This window comes from Ailuropoda melanoleuca, chromosome 20, assembly GCF_002007445.2.
Source record: "Ailuropoda melanoleuca isolate Jingjing chromosome 20, ASM200744v2, whole genome shotgun sequence".
Taxonomy (NCBI): Eukaryota; Metazoa; Chordata; class Mammalia; order Carnivora; family Ursidae; genus Ailuropoda; species Ailuropoda melanoleuca.
In genome coordinates, this window is record NC_048237.1 from 2,787,480 (window position 1) to 2,813,771 (window position 26,292).

A 26,292-nucleotide genomic window follows, 5' to 3' on the forward strand; every position below is an offset into this window, starting at 1 on the left:
CTCATGAAACATAGCAGCGCTAAGCAGTGTTTTCTGTCAGCAGCCTGCGTGGGATAGATTAGGGTGGTCCCAAGATCTTTGTCCAAACATCGTGGACCTCAGCATTTGACCTGTTGACCTCTTCTTCTTGAAACTCTTCTCCCTTGGCTTCTGTGACACACTCTCCCGTTTGTGTTTGTATCACTCTGTTCCTTTTTGGTCCCTTTGGTGCAGGTACCGCCTCCACCCCTTACATGTTATTTTAAGAGTCTGCCTCTTCTTTACTTCTCACTCAGCATTTTCTCCCTGGGTGATATAGCGTTCATTCCCCAGGATTCAACTCCACCAATTTCCTAATAATTCCTACATCTCTATCTTCAGCTCAGATTTCTTCCTTGAGCTTCCAACTCCTTTATGCAAAATCTGCGTGCCGGGAGCGCCTGGCTGACTCAGTAGAGTGCACAACCCTTAATCTCAGGGTTGTGAGATCAAGCCCCACGTTGAGTGTGGAGATTACTTAAATCTTTAACAGAGGGGCGCCTGGGTGCCTCAGTTGGTTAAGCATTTGCCTTCGGCTCAGGTCATGATCCCAGGGTCCTGGGATGGAGCCCCGTGTCTGACTACCTGCTGAGCAGGGAGCCTGCTTCTCCCTCTCCCTCTGCCCCTCCCCCTGCTTGTGCTCTCTCTCTCTCAAATGAATAAATAAAATCTTAAAAAAAAAACAACTTAAAATCTGCTTGATGAGTGCGTCCACCTGGATGATTTAAACAAACTTCAGCTTGACTTCTAACTTCAGACTTTTAGCTTAATTTCTAAAGCCAACTCCATTATTTCCCCACGAAATGTACTTTTATTCACTCTCCTAGTCGGTGATTCCATTCTCTTCCTGATCACCAAGCATGGGAGCTGAGCGTGTTTCGGCATCTTTTTCTCCACTCATCCCTATGTACCACCAGTTAAGGAAAGCTGATCTTAACTTCCCTTTCCTACTACCACTGTTTCTGTTCAGTTTCTAGTCATCTCTGACCTCAACCAGCCACAGCCTCCTGTTATCCTGCCTCCGATTTCTTCCCCATTCGAATATAGCCTCCGATAGCTACCAAAGTCATCTCTCTGAAGCACAAACATTACCATCATTCCCCTACTCAAATCCTTCCATTTCTCTTGATGGCCTTCAGGGTAACGTTTCCATACGCAGAAGGGGTATAGGTGGGATGTGTATGTGAAGGCCCTTTCTGCTCTGCCTTCTGCATATCTTTGCCTTATACTTGATACTGTGTCACAGCAATCTGCTCGTAGTTCTTTGTGTTCACTGATTGAATGACAGCGAAATGTGTAGACGTGAGACCTATTGGACTTAAAGTATCCCAGGCTCAGAGCTTCTAGAATAGGATGCTAGGGAATCAACTTAGCTGAAGAGCCTAAAAGTTCCCCCAACTGCGGGTGTGTATAAACGCCACTGGCTTTTCTGCTCTTGATTTCGTGGTGAAGAACTCGCTTCCCAGCACTGCCCTGGGATTCAGGAGACTTAGACCTAGTCTTGAATCTTGCACTTAGGGCAACTCCCATCCTGTCTCTAGGCCCAGGATCAGTGGGTGAGCCAAGCAGTTAGAATGGGCTTTGGAGCCCAGGCTGCCTGATTGGAACTCCATGTACTCCTCTCAATAGCTAACCTCTCCTTGCCTCAGTTTCTCCATCTGTAGCGTGAGTGTAATGATAGTCCCTATCTCAGAGTTGTTTAATTAGATGGGTTAATATATAGTGCCTGATACAGAGGACGTGCCAGTAAATGTTGGTTTCTGTTATTGTTACCATTGAAGGAAATCTGGTTGGCCTCGAGAGACCTCCACGTGGCAGACAATTACGAGCTTAACCTAGTGGAGGTGCAGGGGACCCAGGGCTCCTTTTCAGTCCCTAGTCCTGCGATTAAATTATGTCTGAGTAACTCAGTCTTCCCTGTCTACGGAATGGGCAGGAATAATGCTTGTCTGTAGCAGGTTTCCAAAGAAGTGGGAGAGCCAAAGAAGAAAGAGAAAGAACAGAGGCAAAAAAAGACCTAACGGGTGTGTTCGCCATCCCTTTTTGCTTCCTCCACCTGGATGCCTTTACACCGAGGCTCCCAGAGCCCTCATCTTGCTCCTAAAACCCTGAGACAGCCATGATATCCCTTCTTGCTGCTGGCTTTTTTCTATTGTTCCAAGCTTCTATCTTAGAGGATCCAGGAACCTCTGTGCTGAGATTTGACTGATGGTGACTGTGTCATCCTTTTGGGAACATCTGCTTAACAGTCGCCCTTCCCAGACAGGCAGAGTTGCTCCAAGGAGTAGTGCCCTTGGTGATTGGAAGGTTGAGTCCCCTTCAGTTCTGTCCAGTAGAACCTGTCTGGCCAGCAGTCTGTGTTGGGTCTGGCACTTGGAAGCACTCCAGCTGAGCGGAGGCCTAGGCCACTCCCCTGCCTCATGCTAGATTTCCCCATATAAAATGGACAGACTTCCATCAGTCTAGACATGCTCATTTTCATCTGTTTACTTTCCAAGTGGAGATATTTAAACTTAGCACCTAATGGCCAAAGAGGCTGTCAAAAATAGAAGGTGCGAAGTTAGGACACGTTGGGACACGCCTTCCCCCGAGACATGCTTCACCTGAGCTCCACACTGCCTCTCTCCCCTACTTCCTCGGTTTTTTCCCAGATTTCTCCAAGGGCTGTTTTAATTTTTGTAGCTCCAATGGAAAGAAAATGGCAAGCCCACTGCACAGATCCATTTCTTTTGGGCCTAATCCTGGGCAGAGCCACGTACAGAAGTTAGGGAGAATCAGAGAAGAGAGAGCCATAGGCTCACATAATAAGCCCCCCAGCTCTCTGTCCGCACCAGAGGTCTCCCGGCGTGGCCCAAACAACACCTGTTGTTACAGTGACCTTGGGGTTGGGGAGAGTCTTTAAAAATGCATGTTTTTGGGTCCTTCCCCATTTAATTGAATCAGTCTCTGGAAGGTAGTCTGCTAGTAAGTGTTAGAAGCTTATTGGGTGAGTCTTATGCTTACTCAAGTTGAAGAATCATGGTGTTAGAGGTTGGGCTTTTAAGTCTGGGATGGCCTGGAGTGGGACACTGAAGTCTGGAGGAGGAGGGCTAAGTGACCTGATCGAGTGCAAGTCGGGCAGGTTCTTGGGTTCCACAGTAAACATCCCACTTAAATATCCGGGTTTTCCCGAGTGGCGTGTTCTTCAGGCTGTGGTGGGGAAGGAGGAGGATGTGGGGCACCCACCAGCCATCCTGCCAGAAGGTGGGGAGCACTGAAATGGCAGCCCATCTCTCCCTGCCCCTAGCCCCAAATGCGGAAGTTGTCAGGTGGGTCTGGCCAAAACATGAACCATCCTAACCTTAGCTTCATTTGTTCAGCAAATATTCATTGAGCACCTACCTTCTATGTGTCAGACATTGTCATTGGTGTTTGGGATACGTTCATGAATAAAGCAAATATCCCTGCTCCGGTGGAGTTTACACACCCCAGGTAAGAAACAGAAAATAAACAATGAACATTATGTAAAAAAGTCAATTACATGTTAGGAGGTAATAGATGCTATGGAAGAAAAGAGTAGAGCAGGGTAAAGGGCTGGGCGGGGGCAGGCGTCAGCAGCGATCAGGTAGGCCTCCGGGGCAAAGGGCAGGAAGAGGGCAGGGACCTGGCTCTGCATCTGTCTGGGGAGATGCACACCAGCACAGAGAACAGACAGTGCAAAGGCCCTGGGGGTATAGAGCAGATCTGGTGTAACCTGAGGTCTGGGGCTCAACGTCTTAAACCATTTTCCTAGAAAACTTACTCCCATGACCCTGTTTCTGTGAGGGTGCTCAGGACCTAAAAGAAATACGGCAGTAACTTTAGAAGACACGCTGAGCTGTCGTATTAGAGAAGGTTAGCGCTGGACAGACGTGTAGGCACCTTCCCTTCTCTTTAATGTGAATACGGGGACGTGAAGTGCCATCGAAGGCATGGCAGAGATGGGACTAGACTATAGGCCCCCTTCCTGTTCCCCAGTGTTAGATTTTTCTGGGCAGTTTTGTTGAAGATTAACCTTCCACAAGGACAGGTCACAGGACAGAGCTTGAAGGGCCAGAGTTGGCTGGTTCGTGTGGGGGGCTGTAGAAATGGGCTCTGAGGACTTTATCTTCCCTGAGGTTTCTGGACCCCTCTGCTTTTCCCTCTGCCTCGTTTCCCTGCCCCCCTGGGGCCGTCACTAACCAGTATCTCCCTCTTTGCTGCTAATGGTGGGAGGCTTAGAGAGTGGCTGTCAAGCAGAGTGATGGTTCTAGAAGACAATGTACAGTTTATCAATATTGAATTTTGTAGCTCGCCTCTGCCGCCACCGTTGTAGGGAGCCGGCCAGGCTTGGCAATGTTCTTTGATAATAGAATAATCATCATTTATATCGCAGCTCTGGAGGGCCTCTGATTCTGACAGTGGCTCAGTGCCCGGGTGTTAGAGAGGTAAACCGGGCTCGGGAAGGGAAAGCGAACCGGGTTGAAATCCCTGACCCTGGAGAGCTGGACTTCGGCCTCTGTCACTGACCACTGAGAGTGGGGTTATTTAGCAAAGATGCCACCCACTAATAAAAGCAGTCCTGAAATACTTTCTTTAAAAAATGTGTCCTGTGAGAACATCTAGGCTTACCTCTGGCTCTCTTGTCGGCTAGTTGACTCCTCTTTGTCCTCCCTTTATTGGGTGTGTCCTCAGCTACAGGTGCAGTTAGCAGGTGGACAGTGGGTCACACTCTGACGTGGCTCTGTCAGCCCGTGCCAGAGGGCTGTCCCATCAGAAACACTGGAAGGAAGGAGGAGATGGGGTCAGCTGGTGCATTCATAGGCTTTTAGAGATCCAAAGGAAGGACCTCATCATTCCTGGATATTTGGACGTAAATCTCTTTGGCAAATCAAACTTGTATTTCAAAGCTATTCTCCCTTTAAAATGGGGTGATGAGTTATCTTGTGAAGAGAGTTGTCATTCTGGTGAAGTTTTCGGGGGGTACACATGGGGAGTGTGGGTGTAAAGTGGGGCTGGCTCACACAATAGGACCCAGAAAGCAAAAGCAATTTGGTAATGTTCTTCAATTTTGAAATAAGCTAGACTCCCACCTTTCTCTAGTGTTCCTAGTTCCCCAAAGGGCCTTGCGAGAAAAGAGGGGCTCACGCAGTGGCAGGAGGATGAACGTTCAGGAGCTCAGAGAGGCTGTGGGCCCTGGCGTGTCTCTGAAGCTGGCTCCAGGGCCTCCTCCTAGCGAGTCAGGCGTCCCTCCAGCTGGAAGACAGCCTGTCCTCTCGAGGACTCTGATGGCGAGGTGAAGGGACCTCAGGGACTCCAGATGCCAAAGTGAGGACAGGCAAAGGGAAGGTTGCTAGGAATACAGCAGGAGATGTCCCAGGAGTCATTTGGGGTTTCTTGACCACAAGGAGATTGAGGTCGTGAGGGCATAGAAGCTTTGGCTTGAAGCCAATAACATACAGTGGGGGGCGGGGATGGGGTTCCCTAGAAGACGGGCTCTGAGTCCAGGGTATCAGAAACACTTGCGAGCTTTAGTAAAACAAACCCCTGCCCCATCCCCGCTTCCACAGGAAGGCAGAATAGACTCTCCAGAGGCAGGGAAAGGCTGCAGGGTTCCAAAGGTGGGGTTGAGGACAAAGGGCAGCAGCGGAAAAGACCAGGCCCGGGCCTCGGTCCGCAGAGGCAAGGGGTCTGGTGAAGTTTTTTAAGAGCATAGCTAACTGATAAATCCCATGCCGGCCTGGTCCCAGACTTTTAAGTCCTGGCCTGTTCTAGAGGTCAGGAAATCCCGGTCCTGATGTCCGTGCTATCATCTAGTGGCTCTGTGACCTTGGGTACATCACTTCATCTTTCTGAGTCTCGGTTGCTTCTGTAATATCAAGGAGTGGCTGCTAAGGTCTCTGTCCAGCTCTGAAAGTATAGGTGTGTGGTTCTGAAGACTGTAATGGCTGGTGTGTTCATTCAGAAGACCTGAGCCTGGGTGCTGTTCCTCTGTTTGTGGACTGTTCAGAGGCAGCTGACCTGGGGCCGGCTAGTCTGTCTGCCAGCCCTCAGGCCACAACCCCACCTGATCACTTACGAGCGCTTTCCCCAAAGTGGAACACTGCTTCTGGGTGAATAAAATTAATTAAATTAGAAAATAGAAAAATGAGGGTTCCATGGCCCAGAGAATTTGAGTATCTGTGGGTTAAACACATTCAACATTTTCTTTTTTCACAGGACTTCCAGAGCCTTAACACGCCAGTATGCATTTTGAATCTCTTAGAGGGGGAATAAACAGAATGTCCCAAACAACTCTGATCTTGGGATCCATTTTTCTCAGGAGCAGCCCATCAGATTAGTGTCTCATAGAGCACCCACAGAAAGATGTTTCCCTGTACTGGCGTTTCTCTTTCTCTAAAAACAGTAACAACTGCAAGTTAGGTGGCCCTTACTCAGTTTTTCTGCAAATTCTTGACCTTCGAGTTGGGTAGGAGGAGTGTTTCCACTCGTCCTACTCTGGAATCGCAAAGGCAGGCAGTCTTCTGTCACAGTCTCCCTAGCGCAGCCTTGCAGGCAGTGCCAATGATTTTTGCTAATTGCTACTGGATTCCCATTGAATTGACACCCCTCAGGGTTCCCCATATCTGTCCCCCATGCCTCCCTGCGGCAGATGCTCACAGATTGTCCCCTTCACCTTGACAGACAGGTAGAGAAAGACAAGTCAACATGGGCTTCTCTGAGCCCAGAGTTCCTCTCAGTGACCTGGTCTAAGGATCATTGTGGCCAGACTGACAGGTGGTAGCCGTTGACTCTCTGGTTTGGGGTTGATTTTCTGTAAGAGATGGGAAGAAAGCTGCTGGAGTCCCCCACCTAAGGAGTATACACTTTGTGGGATGGAAGGTAAGCTTGAGGAAGAGGAATTGGCTGTCTTATTTGGGCAGGAAGGGCTGGGTCGCACTCCCTTGAACTCTGTTTTTACACCCCATTTTCCACACGCATGTCTCATCACTCTGCCCTCTTTCTCCTTCGTCCTTCTTTTGGGTTCTTTCCATCTCCCCCTGCTCTTCTAAGCAGACGGGCTCTCCTTCCTCTTCCCCCATCCCAATCTCCCAATCCCCTCTTCACACCCCCGCTGCCCTACCAGCCTGGCAGCCTGCCCTGTAGGAATGTTAATTAGCATTCACGATTTAATTAATTCAGGAGCTAATTAATGATGGGGGGGTGGTGAGCTGGGGTGCAGGGGAGCCGGGGGCTGGAGGTGGCAAGGAGAAAGAGCGGAGGCTGCGGAAGGCATCGCAGATGGCTATGTGGTGGCTGGCACAGTGCCCACCGCCATGGATGCAGACACGCGCACGCACACACGCACGCACACCAAAAAAAAGGAAAGGGTGATCGAGGAGTAAAATCAAAAGCAGGGAGAGAAGGGCACAGGGGCCCTGGGAACTGGGGGTGGGGAAGGCTCTAGATCTNGGGACCCAGACTCAGAAGGACAGGACATTCCCAAAGAAAATTGTGGGCTTTTTTTTTTTTAAGTTGCTTTTTAAAATATATGTGTATATATATATATATATTTAAAACACTGCACCCGTTTTGGTATGAGGGCGAAGGCGAGTGAAAGAAGGTGACCGAGCCAGGAGGAGAGAGCACAGATGGCTTGGTGGTGGTATGGTGTGGTGAGTTGTGGGGAGGAGGCGACGGGGTCTGGCAGAGGTTGGGGGTGGGCGGAATGAGGACCCTGTTTTCTTTTTGGTTTGCTGTGGATGAAGGAGAGAGAGAGAGAGAAAGAGAGAGAAAGGGGGTGGGGAGAGAAGCGAGACAGATGGCAGAGTGGAGAGGCGGCAGCCAGTGCCGGCACTGCCCAGCCTGGGCGGACCCAGCTCCCCCCGCCTGCCAGCTTTCCAAATGCCACCCTTCCCCCATCCTCCCCTCTCCCCATCCCCCCAGCTTGGCACTGATCTCTGAGAGAGAGGGAGGGAGGCTGGGCAAAGAGCATCTGTTCCCTCCATTCTCCCAGCTCTATCGGCTGCCAACCTAGGGCCATCGTCTGCCTCCATCACCCCTCCGCCCGCCTGCCCGCCTGCCTGCCCACCCAATCCCAAACGGGTGCTGGGTCAGGTGCCGAATCCGGCTGCCTCCTCGGGTATACCCGTCACTATGCATTGCTGTGTGTCTGCCACCGCTGCCTGGCACTCACGGGGCCGTGTGTGTGTCTGTGTGTGTGTGTGCGTGTACATGTATGCATAAACGCGTGCTGTATGTGAGCCTCCTGGGCATGGGTGGGGGTTGGCACTGCGGTTGCCAATCTAGTGTCCAGCCAGAAGGACAGAGGGATGGAGTGGAAGGAGGGGAGAGGTTCGGGGCCCGGGAGGGCAGGACGGGGTGCACGGCATGCTCCGTGGTGCCTGCTTACAGGCATTGGCACTGCAGCTGCCACCCTTGTGCCCGCGGAGATGGGAGGAGGGGGTGGGGAGGGGGGCGGCGGCAGGAGTCCTGGTGCTCTGAGAGGAAGGATCGCTACCCGGGGGCCATTGGCATCACACCCGTCAGGCTGGTGGCCCGATCTGGGGCGGTGGGAACAGGGGCCCCAGGAGACAGAGAGGAGGGGCAGGGGGATGTTAATGATGTTGCTGTCCCTCTGGAGCTCAGCTCTGAGAAACGGTTGGACTATGAGGTAGTCAGCCTTCCTCCAGTCTGGGAAAGTAAAGTGGTGGAAAGAGTAGCCAGGGAAGTGCCAAGAAAGTGTCTAAGAGCCAGGAGGAGGGATTGTGCCACTGCTCCCTGGGAGAGCTCCTCGGGGCTGGCAGTCTGGCCCTTTGTGAAAAGCAAGGGGACATGGGGGTGAGGCATTGAGTGCTGGCACTGCCTGAGGAGCCTGGCACGGGCTCTGGCGTTGTGTGGAATGGAGGAGGGTGGCAGTGCGTCTTACCAATCTGCTTGAGAGCGTTGCCGTGCCAGGAGTGAGAAGGGAGGTGAGATGTTCCGTGTGTGTGTGCATGTGTGTGTATGTGTGTGTGTGTGTGAGTTGTTTGGGAGAACAGACTTTTTTCTGCCAGGACCTCCTTGCTGTTGCCTCTTAGGCATGGGGAGTGGAGCAACAGATGGAGAGAGGCATGAGGACACAAAGGAGGAAGCACGCCATTGCCAAGACCCCAAGGAAGAAGGATGGAGAGCGCTGGCAGTCCTGTCTGGCCCCCGGCCAGTTTCCTGCTGAAGATGGCCAAATCCTCTTGCCTGGTCTGTGTCTGCCACTGTGCAAGGGTGGGGGAGGGGCAGGGGGGCTTGCTTGCTGAGCTGGGATCTATAATGGGTGGGCACCTTTCTGTGGATCCCATTTGGACTTTCCACTCTAACAAGTGAGGTATCTGATTTTCTCCCTGGCGCCTTCCTGTCCTCCCCTCCCTCCCCTCCACCCCTCTTTCATCTCTCTATCACCATCTGGGTCCTACTGCTTGGCACCCAACCAACTAGATGCCGCCACGCTTGGCAGTGCTGCACTGGCACGTGAACAGTGTCTCAGATCCTGGCACTGCGGCAAACCCAAAGCCGCCAAACATACTCACGACCGCCACTTGGCGGCAGATAGAGAGGGCGGTGCACATAGGCAGGCCGGGCATCAGGCGGAGCTCTGTGCCGGGGGGTGGCGCGAGACGGGACCCTCAAGAGCTTGCTGCTTCGGTACTCCAGCCAACCCCAACTAGACACCCACCTCCCTCCTACCTCACTGCCCCCAGGAAAGGGAGTTAGCTGCCACCACACTCAGTGTTTGAGCAGCTATTTCAAGGGAAGCTGGAGCACAGAAGGACAAGGGCACAGGCAAGAAGCCAAGTCCAAGGCTTCCGGCCAGTGGCCTGTACACCTCTCTGGGCAGTGAGGACAGGAAGAAATTCCAGCAGGGTGAATGAGAGCTGTGGAGAGGCCAGCCAGCCCTGTGGTCGGAAAGCTGGTGCCAGAAGAGATTGGAAGAAAAGTAGGAAGGAGGGGCCCTCAGGCCTTGCTGCTGGGTAGTGGGTGGTTTGCGCCTGGTGTATTTCACCTGCCATGTGATCGGCTGAGCTGTGGTTGAGATGAATCGGTTCCTTCTCCCTTGTGAAAAGGCCCATATTCAATAACAGGCCTAGAAAAATGAAGAGGTGCTCTAGGCCTGGAGAGATAGGCAGGGATAAGGAAGACAAAGGCACCTGGGACTTGGCCTTCCAGAAAGAGTGTTCGGGGAGATTTAGTGTTTAGGAATCTCTCAATGGCACCCCAGTTAGGTAGAATTTGAATAAATGTCCATGTCTTTGAAATCCACCCCTGGAAGGGAAACCACAGATCAGCAAGGAGCCCTTGTAGAAAGGAAGGCTCTTAGGAGGGGAGGCCCGAGCATCTTGGTGACACAGACCACCCCTACATCTCCAGAGGCAGTGTCCTTGGCAGTGCCACAGAACTGGACCTTGGGCCTCCGTCTGGAAGAACATCGAGGAGGTGGGGCTTTCCTTGCTTTCTGGGTAGCCTGGAGCCCTGGATTAGTACCTAGGAAGATACTCGGGAGAAGATTCGGCTCTGGGTGATGTTGAGGGAGACTGGGTGGCTCTGATGGCAGTCAAGCCATGGCCATGCTGGACTCAGCTGCTTAGGGTTGGGGGAGTTCTCGTTTCAGCATTTCTGCGAGCGAATGCCAGCTTCAGAAGAAGGGACATGGTTTCCACAGCAGAGGAAAAAGCAGGGAGACACTCAGCCAAATGGGTGAGTGGACAGTGTTTCTTTTCTCCTGTGCGAGAACAGCCAATGTAAGCGGAAGACACAGATTTCCCAGGTGGTGGAGGTGGGGGTGATGGCAGGGTAATGAAGAGGACAAACCTGAGGTGATGCGAGGCCCCTGGTGGCACCCTGGGGGAGCAGGGTTGGGCCCCGGGTGCTGGAGAGTTAAGGGCAGGCCACAGATGTGTACGGGCTCAGCAGCCCGAATCAGGGGTTCTTGGACTCTGGAGAGCATGGGATCCCCGCAGGAGTTTCTGATTCAGCGACTCCGAAGTGTGGTTCAGAAATGTGCGTTGTAAGGCAGCACTCGGGCGACCAAGCCGCAGGTAGACAGAACTCTGAGAGACTGTTCTAAGACGCGGCAGTCACCTGTAGGACAATTAACCCAGTCTGGATTCCTCTAGGCCTTTTGCATCTTTCTTCTTCCTCCCCAGCCACAGGCATGTCTTTCCGCTGTCATGCCCCTGGTATGGGCGTTGTGGGGTATGGTAGATATGTTTTGGCAGAAGCAGAGGGAGGAATGGGACAGATTGTGAGGTCACATCCGGCAGATCCAGCTTGTCAGAACCCGCTCACTGGCAGTAGTTATCACAGAAGAATCCCTTAGGGAACCTTCCACATTCTGATGGCTGGCTGCCCTATGTTCCTGAAACCGCCACTGAGAACCACGGGGTAGGGCATGGCTGGGTGATGGCTCTGCGGTCCGGGAAGATTTGCGTGGAGTCTATGGCGCGGTACAGCCTGAGTTACACTAATTACACTTCCTCTCGGAGACGGGTCTGGGTCCTGGGTGGTGGAAGGAGGGGTGGACAGAGTACAGGGCCTCTCCTCCTGCGGAAACCTGGCCAGATGCAAGCAATGCTGGTGTTCAGGCGCTTGCTGGGAATGAGCACACTGGGGCTCATTCAAGTCCGGTCGGAGAGACATGGTATAAGGTTGGCTATCGGGGAAGGACTGTGGGTGTGGGGCGTGCTAAGCTCCCACCGACTACCTCTTTCATTTTAGCCATTGTTTGTGTACAGGTGTGTGCGTGGTGGCTGGGTAGGATTAAGAGTCAACCCCAGGGGGGCGCCTGGCTGGCTCAGTTGGTGGAGCGTCTGACTTTTGAACTTGGGGTAATGAGTTTGAGCACCACATTGGGTGTAGAGATTACTTAAAAAAAAAAAAGTCAATCCCAGGTCACCTTTCCCCATCACCTTCCTTCTGGTCCACTTATAATCAGCCTGCTTCCCCACTAGTTTCTAGCCGGACACCTCTGTGTGGCCAGAGAGCTGCAGGAAGCACCAGGCTCAGACTACTGACAGGGAATAATGCCATTTACCCCTTGTCTATCCTTCGTGTGGAGGGTTGTCTGGGCCCTCAGTATGACAGAATGACAGGGACGGACCTCACCCAATTTTACATTCTTCCCATAACGTGTAGTCTTGGTCTGGAGGCTTTCCCTGGGGATCGTTTCCCATCCCTCCCCAGGCTTGACGAGCCACGGTCTAGATCTTTTATGAATGTCCTCTTTCTGACTTTTCTTTCATCTGCCCTTTTCACCATGTATCCAAGCTGTACTCCCGCAGACTGGGTCTGTAGCCCTTCTTGTAGCAAGGGCCTCCTCGGCATTGGAGCATCTCTTCCTTCATCCTCAAGGATATCCTCAGGGCTTCCATTTTTCTCACTAGTTGCTCCCAACTGGTGGTTTGAGCTTCGCATTGCAGCCTAGAGAGAAACGCTCCTCAGTGCTACCCTTCCTGTAACACCGGGTCCCAGCCCAGCTTATTCCTGTCTCCAGGAGCTTTCCCTAAAGTTGCCCCCTGGTTTCTCTCCTACCTCTCCTCTCCCCAGTGTCACAGTGTAGAGGAATGGAAGGTACTTTCCCCATGGATTACAACGTTTGGTTACCCTTCCTGACTCTGGTTACGTTTCCCTTGACTGTTTATAAGCTGTGCTCACCTACTGTTGGATGTGAAGATAATGAGTATGTCCTAGAGGCTGGTTGTACTTCTGGGAGGTGTAGGTGATAGGGCTGGGGGCATGTCTGTGCGCCTCTGTGCCCATGGGGCCCATCCTTGCCGGCATGGGTCTATCCGCGTAGCTCTCTCGGCGTGGTTCTGCTGGTTTCTGACAGTGTGCGTGCTTGTTTCAGTGGTGTGGTTATATAAACAGAGCTCTGTGTTTCAGGTGTGAGTTTCTATACAGGGATGAATGATTGGGTGAGAAAATGTGCCTTCGAACAACGAGGCTCGTGGAGGTTTGGGGATTGGTGATCTGATCTATAAGCCCTCTGTGTGGCTAAGGAACAAATAGATGGAATGAGGCAGATGGACGCTACTGGGTCTGGAGTACTTGGCTTTCTCGGTGCTTGTGCGTGCTGCTGTAAGTACACTCCAGGGGCTGGAGGGTTGAGGGAGGAAGTGCTTCTTTTTGTGGTCACTGCAGACTCTGCCCCACTTGGCTGCTGCGCCTTTAGATTTTCTCATATTCTTCCAGAAGACTTTGAGTTTTGTTCCTAGTCGAGAATGGGGTACCTGAAGCCATCTCCACACTGATTCTGGTTTAGAGCAAAAACAGCCAAGCTCGCTTCCACCTTGTCTCCTGGACTGATCCTAGCAGTAAGTAGGCTGGACCAGAATTTGGAAGCCTTAGGGCCCATGTATGTCAGAAACCCTAGGCCTTTGCCCCAGGCTGTGGAAGACCCATATGAGGAGCCATGGATTCAAGCTGACTTTAGGGTTGTTGGGGTGGGACCTGTATTACAAGATAGGTGTTGATGTGCCAGGCTTTCAGGTTGGGTCCACTACTCCCCAGGAGAAGCAACAGGGTTTACCCGGGGTGACCTGGTGTTCGCCTCGAGCATCCTGCCTAGGGCCTGACACCCTGGGCTTCCTTCTACCAGAAGCCCACTGAGCATCTGTGGGGCAGGGGCACTGCTGCTGGGGACTTCTGGTCTGAGAATGCGGTTGGGAGGAATGCTTCCGGCCACTGGGAACATGGAATGGCATACCTGACTCCCCAGTCAGCCAGACTCTCGTCTCTCAAGTTATAGGGCTCCTGGTAAGGACAGTGGCTTAGAGTCCGCTCCTGTCCCCTGCTGTGCACATATGCGGTGTCCCTAGACCAGGGTGTCCCGATGGAACAGAGTAGGCAGGAGGGCAAGAGGAGGCAGGGGAGGGATTTCTGCCTATGTTAACTCCTAGTAAAAATATTCACAGTTCAGACAACAGCTAACCTGTCCTGGTTGTAAACTCCTAAAAGTGCACGACACCACACCTGTACCAGGTGTTTGCCCCAGTTTTCTTTAAAATATTTCCTCTTTCCCACCTGTCTTTTTTTGTAATTTTTTCTGTTTTCAACTTTAACACACATCACATTCCACGGAGTGAAAAATCTTCTTTCCCCCGACACATCCTGCTAAGAAAATAGTCTTATTCACAGTTTCAATGGGAAAAGAAAAGGACAGGAAGGGAGGGACACAGGAGAGAGGCTGAGAGGCAGGAAGGGCGGCGGCAAGAGGACGGTAGGGCCTGCATTTGTAACCGGCATCACTGGAATGACGGATTCCACCCCACCCCAGTCTGCTGGCTGAAGCTCTTCATTTTAGAAATGGATTGGATCAGAAGTGAGATTCACAGAACATGTGGGCACTAGGGACTCGGCTGATTTCCCTGCCCCTTTCTCCCCTCCCGTCTTTTCAGCACAGAACCCTCTGCTTCGGTATTAACGTGTTCATAGGGCTGAGTGACAGGCCCGGAAGTGGAAATCCCAGGGCTGACTGAACTGTGTGTTCGCTTATTAAATGGTGACGGTAGTGGGAGAAGCCGCCTGAAGGGAGAAAGTTTGCAACAATACCTTGAGAGGGGATGTCTCCCGGGCAGGGGGGTAGCAGAAACTGTCTGGAGAACTGGGAGCTTTTGCAGGCTTTTCTTTGCTGAAATAAAACACCTGCTTTTCTACCTCGTGCCACTTTAGCTGGGCTTTGGGGTTACCAGTTCCCACCTGATGCTGGCAGAAACGATGAGGTCAGAGGTTGGGAACACTGTTCTAGCTCATTCCTTTCATTGGTTGCCCTTGATCACAGCACCCTGTCAGAGATTCACCTTGTGCTTCAGTCACGGCCTTGCCCGACCCCCCCCCCCCACGAGCTGTCCTCAGCTCCAGAGCCCCATGCGCCTCCCCGACAGTCTCTGACTCCGCGGATGGTGCCCCGAGCAGCTGCTACTTGCTGGTGGCAGGAAGGGCAAGGGCCGAGGAGGGAAGAACACAGGTGGGGAACAAGGGTCCCCGCAAAGGCAAGGATCTCAAGCGACCAGGAATGTGAAGGGGCCACTGGACACAGAAATAAAAGTAGGGGTTTGTGAAAGAAGCAAATGGGAGGAAACAGTGGTTAGCTGCAGGAAAGGGAACTATACCCAAGATTCAGAAACCACACTGTCCCGTCCACCCCTTTCTTTCTGGGACCGCCGAGATACATTTGGCAACACCGACTTTTCTATAGTGGCTGGGAACAAAGGGCTGTTAGCGGTCCTGATAAATACTCAATTCAGGGGGCAAAGGTAGGTCTTCTCCCCATGGCCAGCCCCAGCCTCAGATGCTGGGCACGGCCAGTGCCAGGCTGCGTGGCTTTCTGTCTCAAGGATCACCATCCCCATGCGAACGACTTAAAGCCATTTGCTCTTCCCGAGACTAGTGGTTTAAAGAAACGCTTAACATGGGGGTAGAGGGACACAGACAGGAAAAAAACAAAACAAATCAAAAAAACACCACTTGTGTGATGGGAGAGTTTGCAGTTTTTTTCTGTATTTTCCAAGTTTATGTTTTACTTTAGTTCATTCCTCTGTCTCCATCTCTCCTGTGCACATGTGCGCGCGTGCTCTCTCTCTCGCTCTCACTCTCTTTTTTTTTTTTTTTGGTTGTGTGTGTGTTTCAGTTTTTTTTAAAAGAACTTTGGATTTGCCGTTGGTGGGCAGCGCCGGTCCCGGAGGCTGGACCCCCACATGGCAGGGCTGGGACAAGGGGCGGGCCCACGGCTGCTGAGAGGATCTCTGTGTTTAAAGCCTTTGAGAATAAGTTACTGCAGTTCCCAGGGTGCAGGGTGGGGGCTGGCAGAGGGGTTCCTGGCGGCGGCTTCCCCTAGAGTCCAGGCCGCAGGGGCTCCCGTCAGGCGAGGAGAGGGTTAGGAGGGAGGGGTGTGGGGAGAGCGAGCTGCGAGCACTTCTCCCCCTGCCAACCTCCAGTTTGGTTAGAGTTTTGTGGGCTCCCTGCCCATCCCAGGCTCCAACCTTGGGAGCCAACTGGGTATTTGGAAAGTTTGTGAGCTGTGTGGCGCTCTAGACAAGGGGGTAGGGAGAGAGAAGGGGGAGTAGCAAAGTTTGTTTTCCTTCCCCCTTCTTTGTCTTGGGTTTTCTTTTTCCTTTCTTCTTTTCTTTTTTCTTTCTTTCTTTCTTTTTTTTTGGTGTTTTCTCAGTCAGTGGAACAGCATGGGCTAACGTGTGTGTGTGTGTGTTTGCGGGGGTTGACTATGTTGGGGGGTGAATCCAGTGGGGATAAGGTTGTGGGAAGATGGATTCAAGGACAGATGCGTGTGGTGGGCAGGGCAGAGATGAGCGGACCGTCAGGATGACAAGATCGGTGTGTGTCTGTGAAGACGTGGGGCAAGGCGCCGCAGAGGAGGACACAGTGTGTGTCTGGGGGCTGGGGGCGCAGGGGGAGGAGGCAGGACTCTGCTGGAGGTGGGGTGTGTGAAGCCCACTGAGGGTGGGAACGGAAAGATTCCCGTGAGGTGGGCGGAGCCAAGGGTTGGGGTGAGGGATTTGAGCTCCCGCCAAACACCCCCTGGGGTAAGAGAGGGAGCCCTGAGGCCCTCCCCCTCCCCCCATCTTGGTTTATCCGTTTATAAAGCTAGAAGTGTAGAGGTAGTGGTTTTCGGGTTGGAGTCCGCGTGAGGTAATCTTGCTTCCTCTTTGGCAAAAGCCACAGCAGCTGTGGCGGCAGTGGCGGCGTTGGTGATGGTGATGGGTGGGCCCCCTGGGGGTGGGGCCGCCTTGCGCCTGTGGGCCGAGGAGCGCAGGTGGGAGGCCAGGGCTTCGTGCCCACTCAGCAGCACCTCACATGCCAGGCAATGGTAGGTGCAGATGGGCACCCGCAGTGGGGGGGGCACAGAACCCCCAGAGCCCCGCCCAAAGAAGCAGAAGGATCTCTGGTGAGCAGTGGCCGGGGCCTCCCCATCAAATGCCATCTTGCACTGGCGGCACAGATAGCGGTGGGTCACGTCCACGGTGGAGATGCCAGTACTGCCCGACAGCAGCTCATCAGCCTCCCCGGCCTCCCCCTCCCCTGGAGCAGCCAGTTCAGGAGGCTTTGGAGGCGCTGTGGCCGTGGGCTCGGGGGGCTGGGGTGGTGGCTGGAGGAGGGCGTTGGGGAGCAGTCCGATGAGGGTCTGAGGTATCACGGGGTTCATGGGAAATAGCCCCTTCTTCATGCCATAGAGCTGTTGGAAGTAGGCCCCCTGCAACTGGGGGCCAAAGACAGCTGGTGGTGTCGCCCCCCCTGCAGGGGGCAATGGGAAGGGCAGGAATTGGCCCCCCAAGAGGGCTGGGACAGTAGCCTTCAGTGCTTTGAGGTTCCTGAGGGCCTCAGTGGAGGAGTTGGTGGGGGCCGCAACTGGCTTTCGCTCACCGGAGACCTTGTCCCCAGGGGGCTCAGCAGGGGGGCCTGGGGCAGGGTCAGTGGTGCCTGCTGTGGAGGCGTTAGTTTGCTCGGGCACAGGTCTCTGAGGTAAGGGACAGCCCGGGCCAGCAGTCTGGACCACTGTGGTAGCAGGCAGGACTGAAGTGGCGAGGCCGAGGAGGCCAGAGGAGGCTGCAGGGCCTAGGAAGATGAAAGGAGTGATGAAGGATTAGCCCCCCTCCAGCCTGTCATCCTTCCTGCTGTAGGCCACCTCCAGTCACACCCTCGCCCACTCCCACCACCTGGCTGCCACGCGCCCTTCCCTCCCTCTCTCCCCCGAAGAGCCAGAAACCAAGGAAGGCCACAGGAGGCTGGAGGTGGGAAGAGTCAAGGAGGAAAAAGAGGGGCATGTCATTAGAGAGAGATGCTCTCTGAAGGCCAACCCCTCCCAACTGCTCACTCACCTGAATTGAAAGGAGCTAAGCTCCCCAGCGGGGGCTGGGCCAGAGCGGGGCCAGACAAGAGGACCGGGGCCAGGCGAGGCAGGGCCGGGGCAGCCCCGAGGGGCAGAGAGGCAGGTGTGGTGGCAGGTGTGGCCTTGGGAGCCGGGGGTGCCTCGGGTGCTGGGGCCAAGTCGTAGCACTTGCTTTCACTCTTCAGCTGGGCCCGGACTGCCTCTTTGAGTTTGGCCAGGTGCTGGCGTGAAAAGAGGTGGCCTCGGCAGGAGACATAGAAATCATACTTGACGTCACAGTAGGGACAGTCGGTGCGCTGGGCTCCCAGGGGGCCCTCACTGCTGCCCCCAGCGCCGCCAACTGCTGCCCCCTGCAGTTTGGCCTTCTTTTCCTTGGCACGAGCGTTCTGGAACCAGACCTGGATGACTCTCTTGGGCAGCCCGATCTCCTCCCCCAGCACCTCACACTCCTGCATGGTCGGGGTGCGGTAGGCTTCGTAGCAGGCCTTCATGATCTTGAGCTGCAGGCTGCTCATCTGGGTCCTGTAGCGCCGCTGCCCCAGTCCGTCCGGAACCCCGGCCCCACTTCCTGTTCCCCCACTGCTTCCTCCAGCCCCGGGGGACTCCGGTTCGGCCAGACTGGAGGCAGAGGAGTCGCTGAGATCGCCCGCGGATGGACTGCAAGCCTCGCTCTCTGGAGAAGCTTTAGCCGGTTCCTCTGCACCCTCTTCCTCACTGGGTGGAGGGGGCGGTGGGAGAGGGAGAGGTGGCTCTGGTGCTGGGGTGGTGGCCTCTTTCCCAGGGGGTAGAAAAGGCAGGGGCCCGGCAGCAGGGGTGACCGGGGCGTAGGGAAAAGCAGGTGCTTCCTGCTTCGAGGGCTCCCTCCCAGTCCCATCATCTGCCTTGCCCAACAAGAGGTTGAACTTGGGGAAGGCGGCAGGGGCAGATGCGGCGGGGGGCTTGACTGCTGGGTTGGGCACCGCCCCAGGGGTGCTTCGAAATTGGCCTTTCCTCTCCCGGGCCCTGGTGTTCTGGAACCAGACCTGCACCACTCGCTTCTTGAGCCCCACCTCCTCAGAGATGCAGTCGAGCATCTTGCGCGTGGGGTTGGAGTCCTGCATGTACCAGCGGTACAGGATCTCCAGCTGCTCCGGCAGGATGGTGGTGCGCAGGCGCTTGTCCCTGGGGGGCTCGCCCTCCCCTCCCCCCCCTGCCTCACTGCCCGTCGGGGACAGGCTGCCCTCCTCATGCTTCCGTTTGAGCGGAGGCCCCGGCGCTGGCGGAGTGCCTGCCACCAGGGGGCTTCGCTCCCCAAACACCAGCAAGGGCAGATCCAGGAGGTGCGGGGCGGTGCTGGGCGGCACGGACGGCAGGAAGTGTAGCCGCCGGTGACTGGCCAGGAGGTCTTGGCTGGGGAAGGACAAGGCGCACTGGTCACAAGGGTGGACTGGGGACGGTGAGGGAGGGGCCCTCCCTTCAGGTTCTTTGCCTCCCGTCTTTGAGGCCTCTGCGGCCTCTGCTCGGCTCAGCTCTTCCCTGTCCGGGGGCGCTGGCGAGGGACCCTCTGGCCCTGCGGGGGGGTCCGCGCTCCGTTCCTCCTCTGCGTCGTCCTCTTCCTCCTCTTCCCCTCGCTCGGCCTCCTCCTCCTCCTCTTCAGGGGGCTGGTCGTCATAGCATTTCTTGAGGTGCCGCACCAACTCGAAAACGCAGGAGAAGGTAGCATGGCAGCGCCTGCAGCCGGAGGCTCCCCCGCTGCCACCTCCAGTCGGTACAGGCCCACCCTCGATGGCATTTTTGCGTGCTTTCTGGCGGGCATTCTGGAACCACACTACCACCACACGGCTAGCCAGGCCCAAGAGACTTGCGAGCCGCTCCACCTCTCCGTCCTTGGGGTAGGCACTGGTCTCAAAGAAAGACTGCAGGGCTTGGGTCTGGAACTCTGTGAACTTGGTTCTGGAGAACCTGCGGCCTGCGGGCACTAGGGGAGGCAGACTGCCTCTGGAGCTTTCTTCCTCCTCTGGGGGCCAGCGTCCTGCCCGGCTCCGCTCCTCAGAGGGACGGGTCCCCCCTGCCTCAGGCTCTGGGACCAAGAAGGGAGGGCCCAGCTGGGGAGCTGATGAATCCAGGGCCCCATCGGGAGGTTTGGGGGGCTCCGCAGGGGGTGGGTATAGGCTATCATAGCTCTTTCGAAACTGAGCAGCGTAACGGCTCAGGGCCTCAAAGGGCAGAAATCGGCGGTGGACGTGCTCTTCGTGTGTCTTGAGGATAAGCATATTGGAGAAGAGTTTCCCACAGGCCCCACAGGCCAGCTTGTCCCCACCCCCCAGGGCCTCTGGTGGGGGTGGGGTCGGAGGAGGGGGCACAGCCTGCTTTCCTTCGTTGTACTGGATCACCAGCTCAAAGCCAAAGTTTTCTAGAAGGGCTTTGGCTGCAGTGCGGGCTGCTTCGTTGGGCGTTGGGTTGGGGGGCGAGGCGGGCCCTGCCTCATTCCCCTCTTCTGCCACGGGGGGCCGCTCCCAGTCCCTCTCAGCCAGGAGGGGGAGCNGGGGCGGGGGCGGGGGCGGAGGGGTGGCAGCCGGCAGAGACAGCAGGGGTGCAGGCCCAGCCAGCGCCAGCTTGGGCCCCACCTTGAGGTCATGGAGGTAAAAGGGCAAGAGCAGCTGTTGCTGCTGGAGCTTAAGCAGTGATTCGGGCACCAGAGGGAAGGGGGGCAAGACTGGTGGGGTGAAGAGAGGGGCTGGGAATCGGTGCAGGTCCAAGGGGGGTGGGGGAGGTGACAGGAAGGGCAGCCCAGATATGAAGCCACCAGGGTCAGGGCCCTTCTTGTCAGTGCCCACCTCCCCCTCCGTCTCGCCCTCCTTGGGCTCTTCTTGGCCCCGCTCTGGCCCCTCAGCCTTGGCGTCCGTCTTGGCCCCCCGAGAGCGGGTCTGGTGCAGCACGGAGCGCATGTGGATCTCCAGCGTGGAGCTCTGGTTGTAGGAGACCCGGCAGACCGCGCACTTAAACGGCTTGTCTGCGGCGGCGGCGGCGGGAGGTGCGGCGCCCGCCTCCCCTCGGGCGGGGCCGGACGGGTCGATGGCAGCCTTCTTCATCTTGTGCAGGTGGGAGACAGAGTTGTAATGGACCAGGAGGATATTCTTCTGCGTGAAGGACTCCTTACACACGGTGCACTTGTAGGGCCGGGCAGGGTCAAGAAACTTGTCCAGGGCAAAATTGGTGGTCTTGCGATAGGTCGGAGGGTGGCGGGAGTCGGCGGGAGCGGCCTCTGCAGGGCGGGGCTCCCCCACGCTCCCCTCTTCCTCCTCAGCCACGGGGGGCGGAGGGGCCGTTTCTTCCACCGGGGCATCCGGCCGAGGAGCTGGAGACGGGGCTGGAGAAGGGGATCGACCAGGGCTTCCCGGGGGCTTGTCTGGGGCCTCGGCTGAGGGCGGGGGAGGCTCGGGAAGAGGATCAGGCCTGGCTTCGGGGCTCAGGTGAGGGCCTTCTGAGGGAGAGAGAAGGGCGCCATGAGAAGGGACCTTTGTCTGAAGTCAGACCCCACCCACCCAGTATCTAGGGCACCCGATCCTTGCCTTGTCTGTCTTCAAACTCTCTTGGTCTGTGCAGCCCAGGACCCCCTTCCCTGCCACCTTGGCAGGTTTGCCGTCCCCGTTCTTACCTGCTCCCTGTTCTCTGCTGGGCGCAGGCTCTGGCCCAGGAGCGGGGGGCTCTGGGGCATCTCCCAGCGGGCACAGAGCGGGCCCAGGCAGCCCTTTGGTCGTAAAGGTCATCTCTACAGTTGTGGCCTGTAACAGAAGAAAGCCCAGTGACCGCTCCGCACCACCCCCGCCCCGCTACTCCCGAGGCCCTGCTCTGCACCTGTGCCCGCCCCTGTGGGGGCTCCAGCCTCCTCCTGGACATGCTCCCCCCAACTTCTGCTTTTTCCCGGAGGAGAGGGCCTGGGCTGCTGCCTCTCTTGTGCCTCAGCCCGTGCCTGCTGCTGACAGCTCTTGTCAGGACCGCATGGAAATGAAGGAAACGCTGAGCTCCCTCACGAGCGAGCAGAGGCAGCCAGACTAGCTCTGCTAAGGTTCCCCCCAACACTAAAACCCCCTCAAACCTGGGAAATGCTGTTTCCTCACCACTACCCTCCCCGCCACACACACACGCGCGCACACACACACGCACACACTTGCTGGACAGCCCGGCCTTTTCTTCCCTCCTACCTGGCCCGAACGGGGCCTCCCGGCTGGGTCCTCGCGCAGCCAGTACTCACCACAAGCAGCAGCTTCTCCACGCACTCAGGCACCACGTTGTGAAGGCGGCTGAGGTGGACGTGCAGGGCGGGCCGGCCCACCAGCTGCTCCTGGCACAGCGGGCACCTGTACTTGGGCTGCACGGCATGCTGGGAGAGGGCGTGAGCCCGCACCTGGTCCGGCTCCGGGCTCAGGAAGCTGCAGTACGGACAGCAGAACACCTGGGGACACGTGGGGGCGGGTGGAGGAGGCGTCAGGGAGGGGGGCCACCATCACCCAGCCCTGTGTGTGTCTGAACACAGCAAGACCCCCCACGCCCAATTTAGGAGGAGGGAACCCCAAATGAAGGCATCACGGAGGGTCCAGCCCGAGGCAAGAAGCTGGCTCCTCCCTCATTTCCCTTCGATCGGGACAGAGGCCTAGGCTGACCTGCCCTTGCCTGTCTTCTTTGTCCGGCTTCTCCCTCCATTCTGGCCTCTGTCCTTCCTTGGCCTGGCCTTCCTGTCTCTTCTGCCTTGCCTGCTTCCCCAGCTAACAGTATGGCCCTGTACCTACCTCGCCCGGACTGAGTTTGCTCCTCTTACCCACCCCCGCCCTTGCCCGTCTTCTCCGGAACCGGCTCCCCTGCCCTCTGCACATCTGGACCCAGAGCCTCCTTCATCCCCGCTGGCTCTGCCTCTCCGAGGTCCCTCACCTGAGTGTCTCCTGAAGACGGGCCCTCCCTACCTGTCTGCTCAGAAGCCGGCTCATTCTCCCAGAGGCTTAGCAGCTCCCACTTTCTTTTCCTTCTCCCCTTCTTAATGTAAACAAACACCACAGCTCCCCCAGCGGCCCAGGAAAATTCTGGCTTGCCTCCGCTGGCGCATTCCCGCCCACACCTCCAGAGGGGTGGGGCGGAGGGAAGGGCCCTGTCTCCGCCTTAGTCACCTGACCGCCTGACCTCCAGCCTGCCATCCATCTCCCTGGCTCGTGTCCTCTCCCGCCGGCCTGGTGCCACTGGTCCTAGCCCACGTGCTGCGGGAAGGGAATGGCCCGAAAGGCAAGGCATCCAGATGCTCATTGTAATGCCCTCCACCGGAGGAGCGAACATCTGGAATGGGTCTGCCAGAGGGAACAGGAGCGAGGAGGAGGGCCTGGCCAGCAGTATTTCTGAGTGCTGAGGTTCCATGTGGAGAGCTGTGAGGGCCAGCGTGGTGCCTCGGAACCCAGGCTGGGAGCCCCCTCAGAATCAAACGTCCCAGCCCCAGGCTAAACCACCCAGGTCCTGCCTGGCCCAGGCCGAGCCCCGAGGCCAGGAGACTTGGAGAGCCGCCACCGAGTTTGCTGTGGGTCAGTCATCTGGGCTGGGGCCTCTAGCCTCAGGAAGGAGGTGCGCGGATGCTTCCCTGCTGGCTTGGGGCCTTCTGCGGGAGACGACCATCCGTGTCTAGTTGTCTTTCCGCTCCCGACAGGAGTAGAGAGCTGGGCAGCAGCCAGGCTTGTGGTTTGGGCTCTCTCTTTTCATTTCTTCACTTGTGTCTACCCCGCTCCCTCCACCTGCTTGCAGCCTTTCCTGCAGCCCCCTCTCCCTCAAGTCCTGCCTTCCCTCCTCTGCTCCTCTGTGCTCCACCCTGTGTGGGGCTGAACACATCACTGGCCCCAGGTGGCGTTTCTCAATGTGGTGGTGTTCCAGGGAAGGCACAGGCCTGACAAAATTTCATCTACCTTTAGTCTGAAATCCGTGTGTCAAGCTCTACCAAGGAGAATTTTAGGCTTTAGAATATGAACAGATCTCCGTAACACCAGACCCTCCACCCCAGCTTTTCCCAGTTATCCCAGTTCTGACCGTGGTCTGGTTGGCATTGTCTCCTGGAGGGCCAGTCTTGTTCTCTGCCTCTTCAGAAGCTGAAAGGGGAGAAGATAAAAGAGACTCTGACAGCCCTCCCTCTTCCTTTCCAGAACCCCCAGCCCTTAAGATGACCTCATTCGTAGCAGAGAGCTTCCAGGGTAGGGGTTGGGCTCTAGGGAAAGGGGAAAAGGCAGGAGAGTACAAGCTGTACTCAAATACAGGGAGAGGAGGGCCGACAGGGCTGACCCCGGGTTAGCGGGATGGCCAGGTTTGAGCCTGTTGGGGCTCCCCCTCCTTTCCCTCCAGTGAGCCCTTTCTTGCATCAGTTTGGCTCCCTGTGCCCAGGAGGCCTTGCCAGGCAGCTAGATTACTGGCACCCCTGTGCATCTCAGAATGTATGAGGAAGGGGGGTGCAGGGAACAGGGGGCAGGGATGGAGGAAAACGGACCAGCTGAGCAACTCACCCAATTGTGCTGTTTTGTTCTGAGCATCTTTGTCAGGGGTGAGTGGCTCAGCTAAGGGGGTGACAGGAGGCTTCCCTGTGTAGGAGGAGGGGAGAGTCAGCTTAAAAGAGTGAAGCATCAGGAAAGGGAGGACATAGGGCAGACGAAGCAGGACAAGCAGCAGGTGAAGAAGATGGATGGATGAGCCAACAGGCTGGAGAGGACAAAAAGCTGCCAAAAAGAAATAGAGGATGAAGGAGAAATGGCAGGGTTAGAGCTAGCAGGGCCTAAGAGGTCCTCTCTGCGAGGCCAGCCCCCATCATTTCGAGATGAGGAAACAGGTCTGGCCGTAGGCAGCAGAGACGGGGCCCAACTCGGCTCCCCATCTTGACTGGTCCCGGAAGCAGGGAGCCCAGAAACATAAAGGGAGGGGCACTGAAGAAGGAAGGTGAGGCCAAATGGAAGCAGGTACGGCGAGTAGGAGGTGGCAGGTCTAGCTGGGAGAGGAGATTACCACTCAAGTAAGAATTGACGGATGTGTAGGAATTTATTTTCGGTGGCAGCCTAATTAAAGTGTTAAAGTTCCTTAACTCCATTCAGCCCTGCGCCAGGATCATTAGCTATTGATCCGGGCCCCTCTGGCACTTAACTCCAGCCAGCATATTGGCAATTCAATTAGCACCAGTCAATGCCGCCTGTTCCTGGTTCCTGCTGCCCGCACCCTCACCCTGGCCCGCCGCCGGCCCCTACAGAGCCCGGATGCCCGTGCCCACCTCTGACTGCCCCTTCCAGGCTCTTCTCCTGCACCCTCTGGATCAATGGCGCCTGGCTGGCTGTTCTCGGTCTCTGCTGGTACAACCTCAGCTGCCTAAGGGGGACCCTAAGCCCAGCCTTCGGGCCGAAGACCTCCTAGGAGACAGGAAGACGCTGGGGAGCTCGTCCAGGGCTTCCTCTCCCTGCAGCCTTCGGGGCAGGCCCACAGCTCCCATCTCCTTCCGACAGGCCCTGGCCCGGCCCGAAGTGGATTCCATTCTTCTGTTTTTCTACTTCCTCTCTCCTTCCTGACCAGCTCCTGCTGCCCCCAACACCTAGCGTTGCTGGAACACCGGTCACCATTCGGAATCACTGGGTGATGCCTCCTCACCTCCCTTCCTGTTCTCTACTCTCCACCCAGCAAAGCCCCTGCCCTTCTCTGCCTCCTCCCTCCCAAGAGCCTCTTGCTTCCCCCGTTGCTCGGCCGCCCCACTGTTCCCCAAGTCTGCTTTTATCACCCCTTCTCGGCTGGCTCCTTTCCACCTGTTCTCGCGCACAGAGCCGTTTCTCCTCCCTGGCATCACCTTCTCCCCAGCCCCGGCTCCCGCCCCCTCGCGGTCCCCTGTTCCTCACCGGAAGTCCGGAGCTGCCCGTGGCTGAAGCTCAGGATACTCTGCAGGGCCGAGAGCCCTTCCTCGGCTGCGGGGCCGCTCTGCAGCAGCTGCAGGCGCCGCTGGGCCTGGGCATCGCGGTGCGCCGGGGCGCGCAGGTGCTGCAGCACGGCTAGGCGGGACGGCGTCTCCCAGGCGCACAGCAGGCAGCGGAAGAGCCCCAGCTCGGCCCCGGCCGCTGCCCCCTCCATCTCCAGCAGAAACTGGAAGCGCGGAAAGAGGCTGCTCAGGCCCCTCGAGATCTCAGGGGCCTCCTTTGCCTCCCCCAAGGGAGCCTGACCGGCAGCACCCCCTCCCTGCCCATCCCGTTTGCCCTCTTGAGCACCCCCCCCTTTTCCCTCCTCTGGCCACCTGGATATTACTGCTTTTTCTCCCCCATCTCCTTCTCTTCCTCCTGTCAATTCTGGGCTCCCTCCTGGTAGGTGAATGGAATTTGGTTCCATCCTCTTGAACTCATGGTGACAAGATGGCCCGAGCAGACACCCCCCCGCCCCCAGCCTCCAACACCAGAAAAGCC

General features: G+C 56.3%; 1 protein-coding gene and 1 long non-coding RNA gene across 4 annotated transcripts in view; one reads left to right on the forward strand and one right to left on the reverse strand.

The window, feature by feature from the left end:
* The first annotated feature begins 8,152 nt into the window (after positions 1-8,152).
* LOC117797233 lies at positions 8,153-25,803 on the forward strand. Its single transcript, XR_004622158.1, has 3 exons — positions 8,153-9,231; positions 10,396-10,722; positions 25,144-25,803. It is a non-coding gene; the product is annotated as an uncharacterized LOC117797233 (long non-coding RNA).
* Positions 14,896-26,292, reverse strand: part of ZFHX2 (zinc finger homeobox 2) — a 30,579-nt gene continuing 19,182 nt past the window's right edge. For all 3 annotated transcript variants that reach the window (XM_034648410.1, XM_011227312.3, XM_034648411.1), the window contains exons 4-10: positions 25,738-25,978; positions 24,373-24,447; positions 23,906-23,964; positions 22,101-22,301; positions 21,504-21,630; positions 17,856-21,329; positions 14,896-17,592 (exon numbers count right to left, since the gene is read on the reverse strand). In XM_034648410.1, the coding sequence (XP_034504301.1) occupies positions 16,616-17,592; positions 17,856-21,329; positions 21,504-21,630; positions 22,101-22,301; positions 23,906-23,964; positions 24,373-24,447; positions 25,738-25,978 (5,154 nt within the window). In that variant the 3' untranslated portion in view covers positions 14,896-16,615. The remainder of the gene's footprint in view (positions 17,593-17,855; positions 21,330-21,503; positions 21,631-22,100; positions 22,302-23,905; positions 23,965-24,372; positions 24,448-25,737; positions 25,979-26,292) is intronic.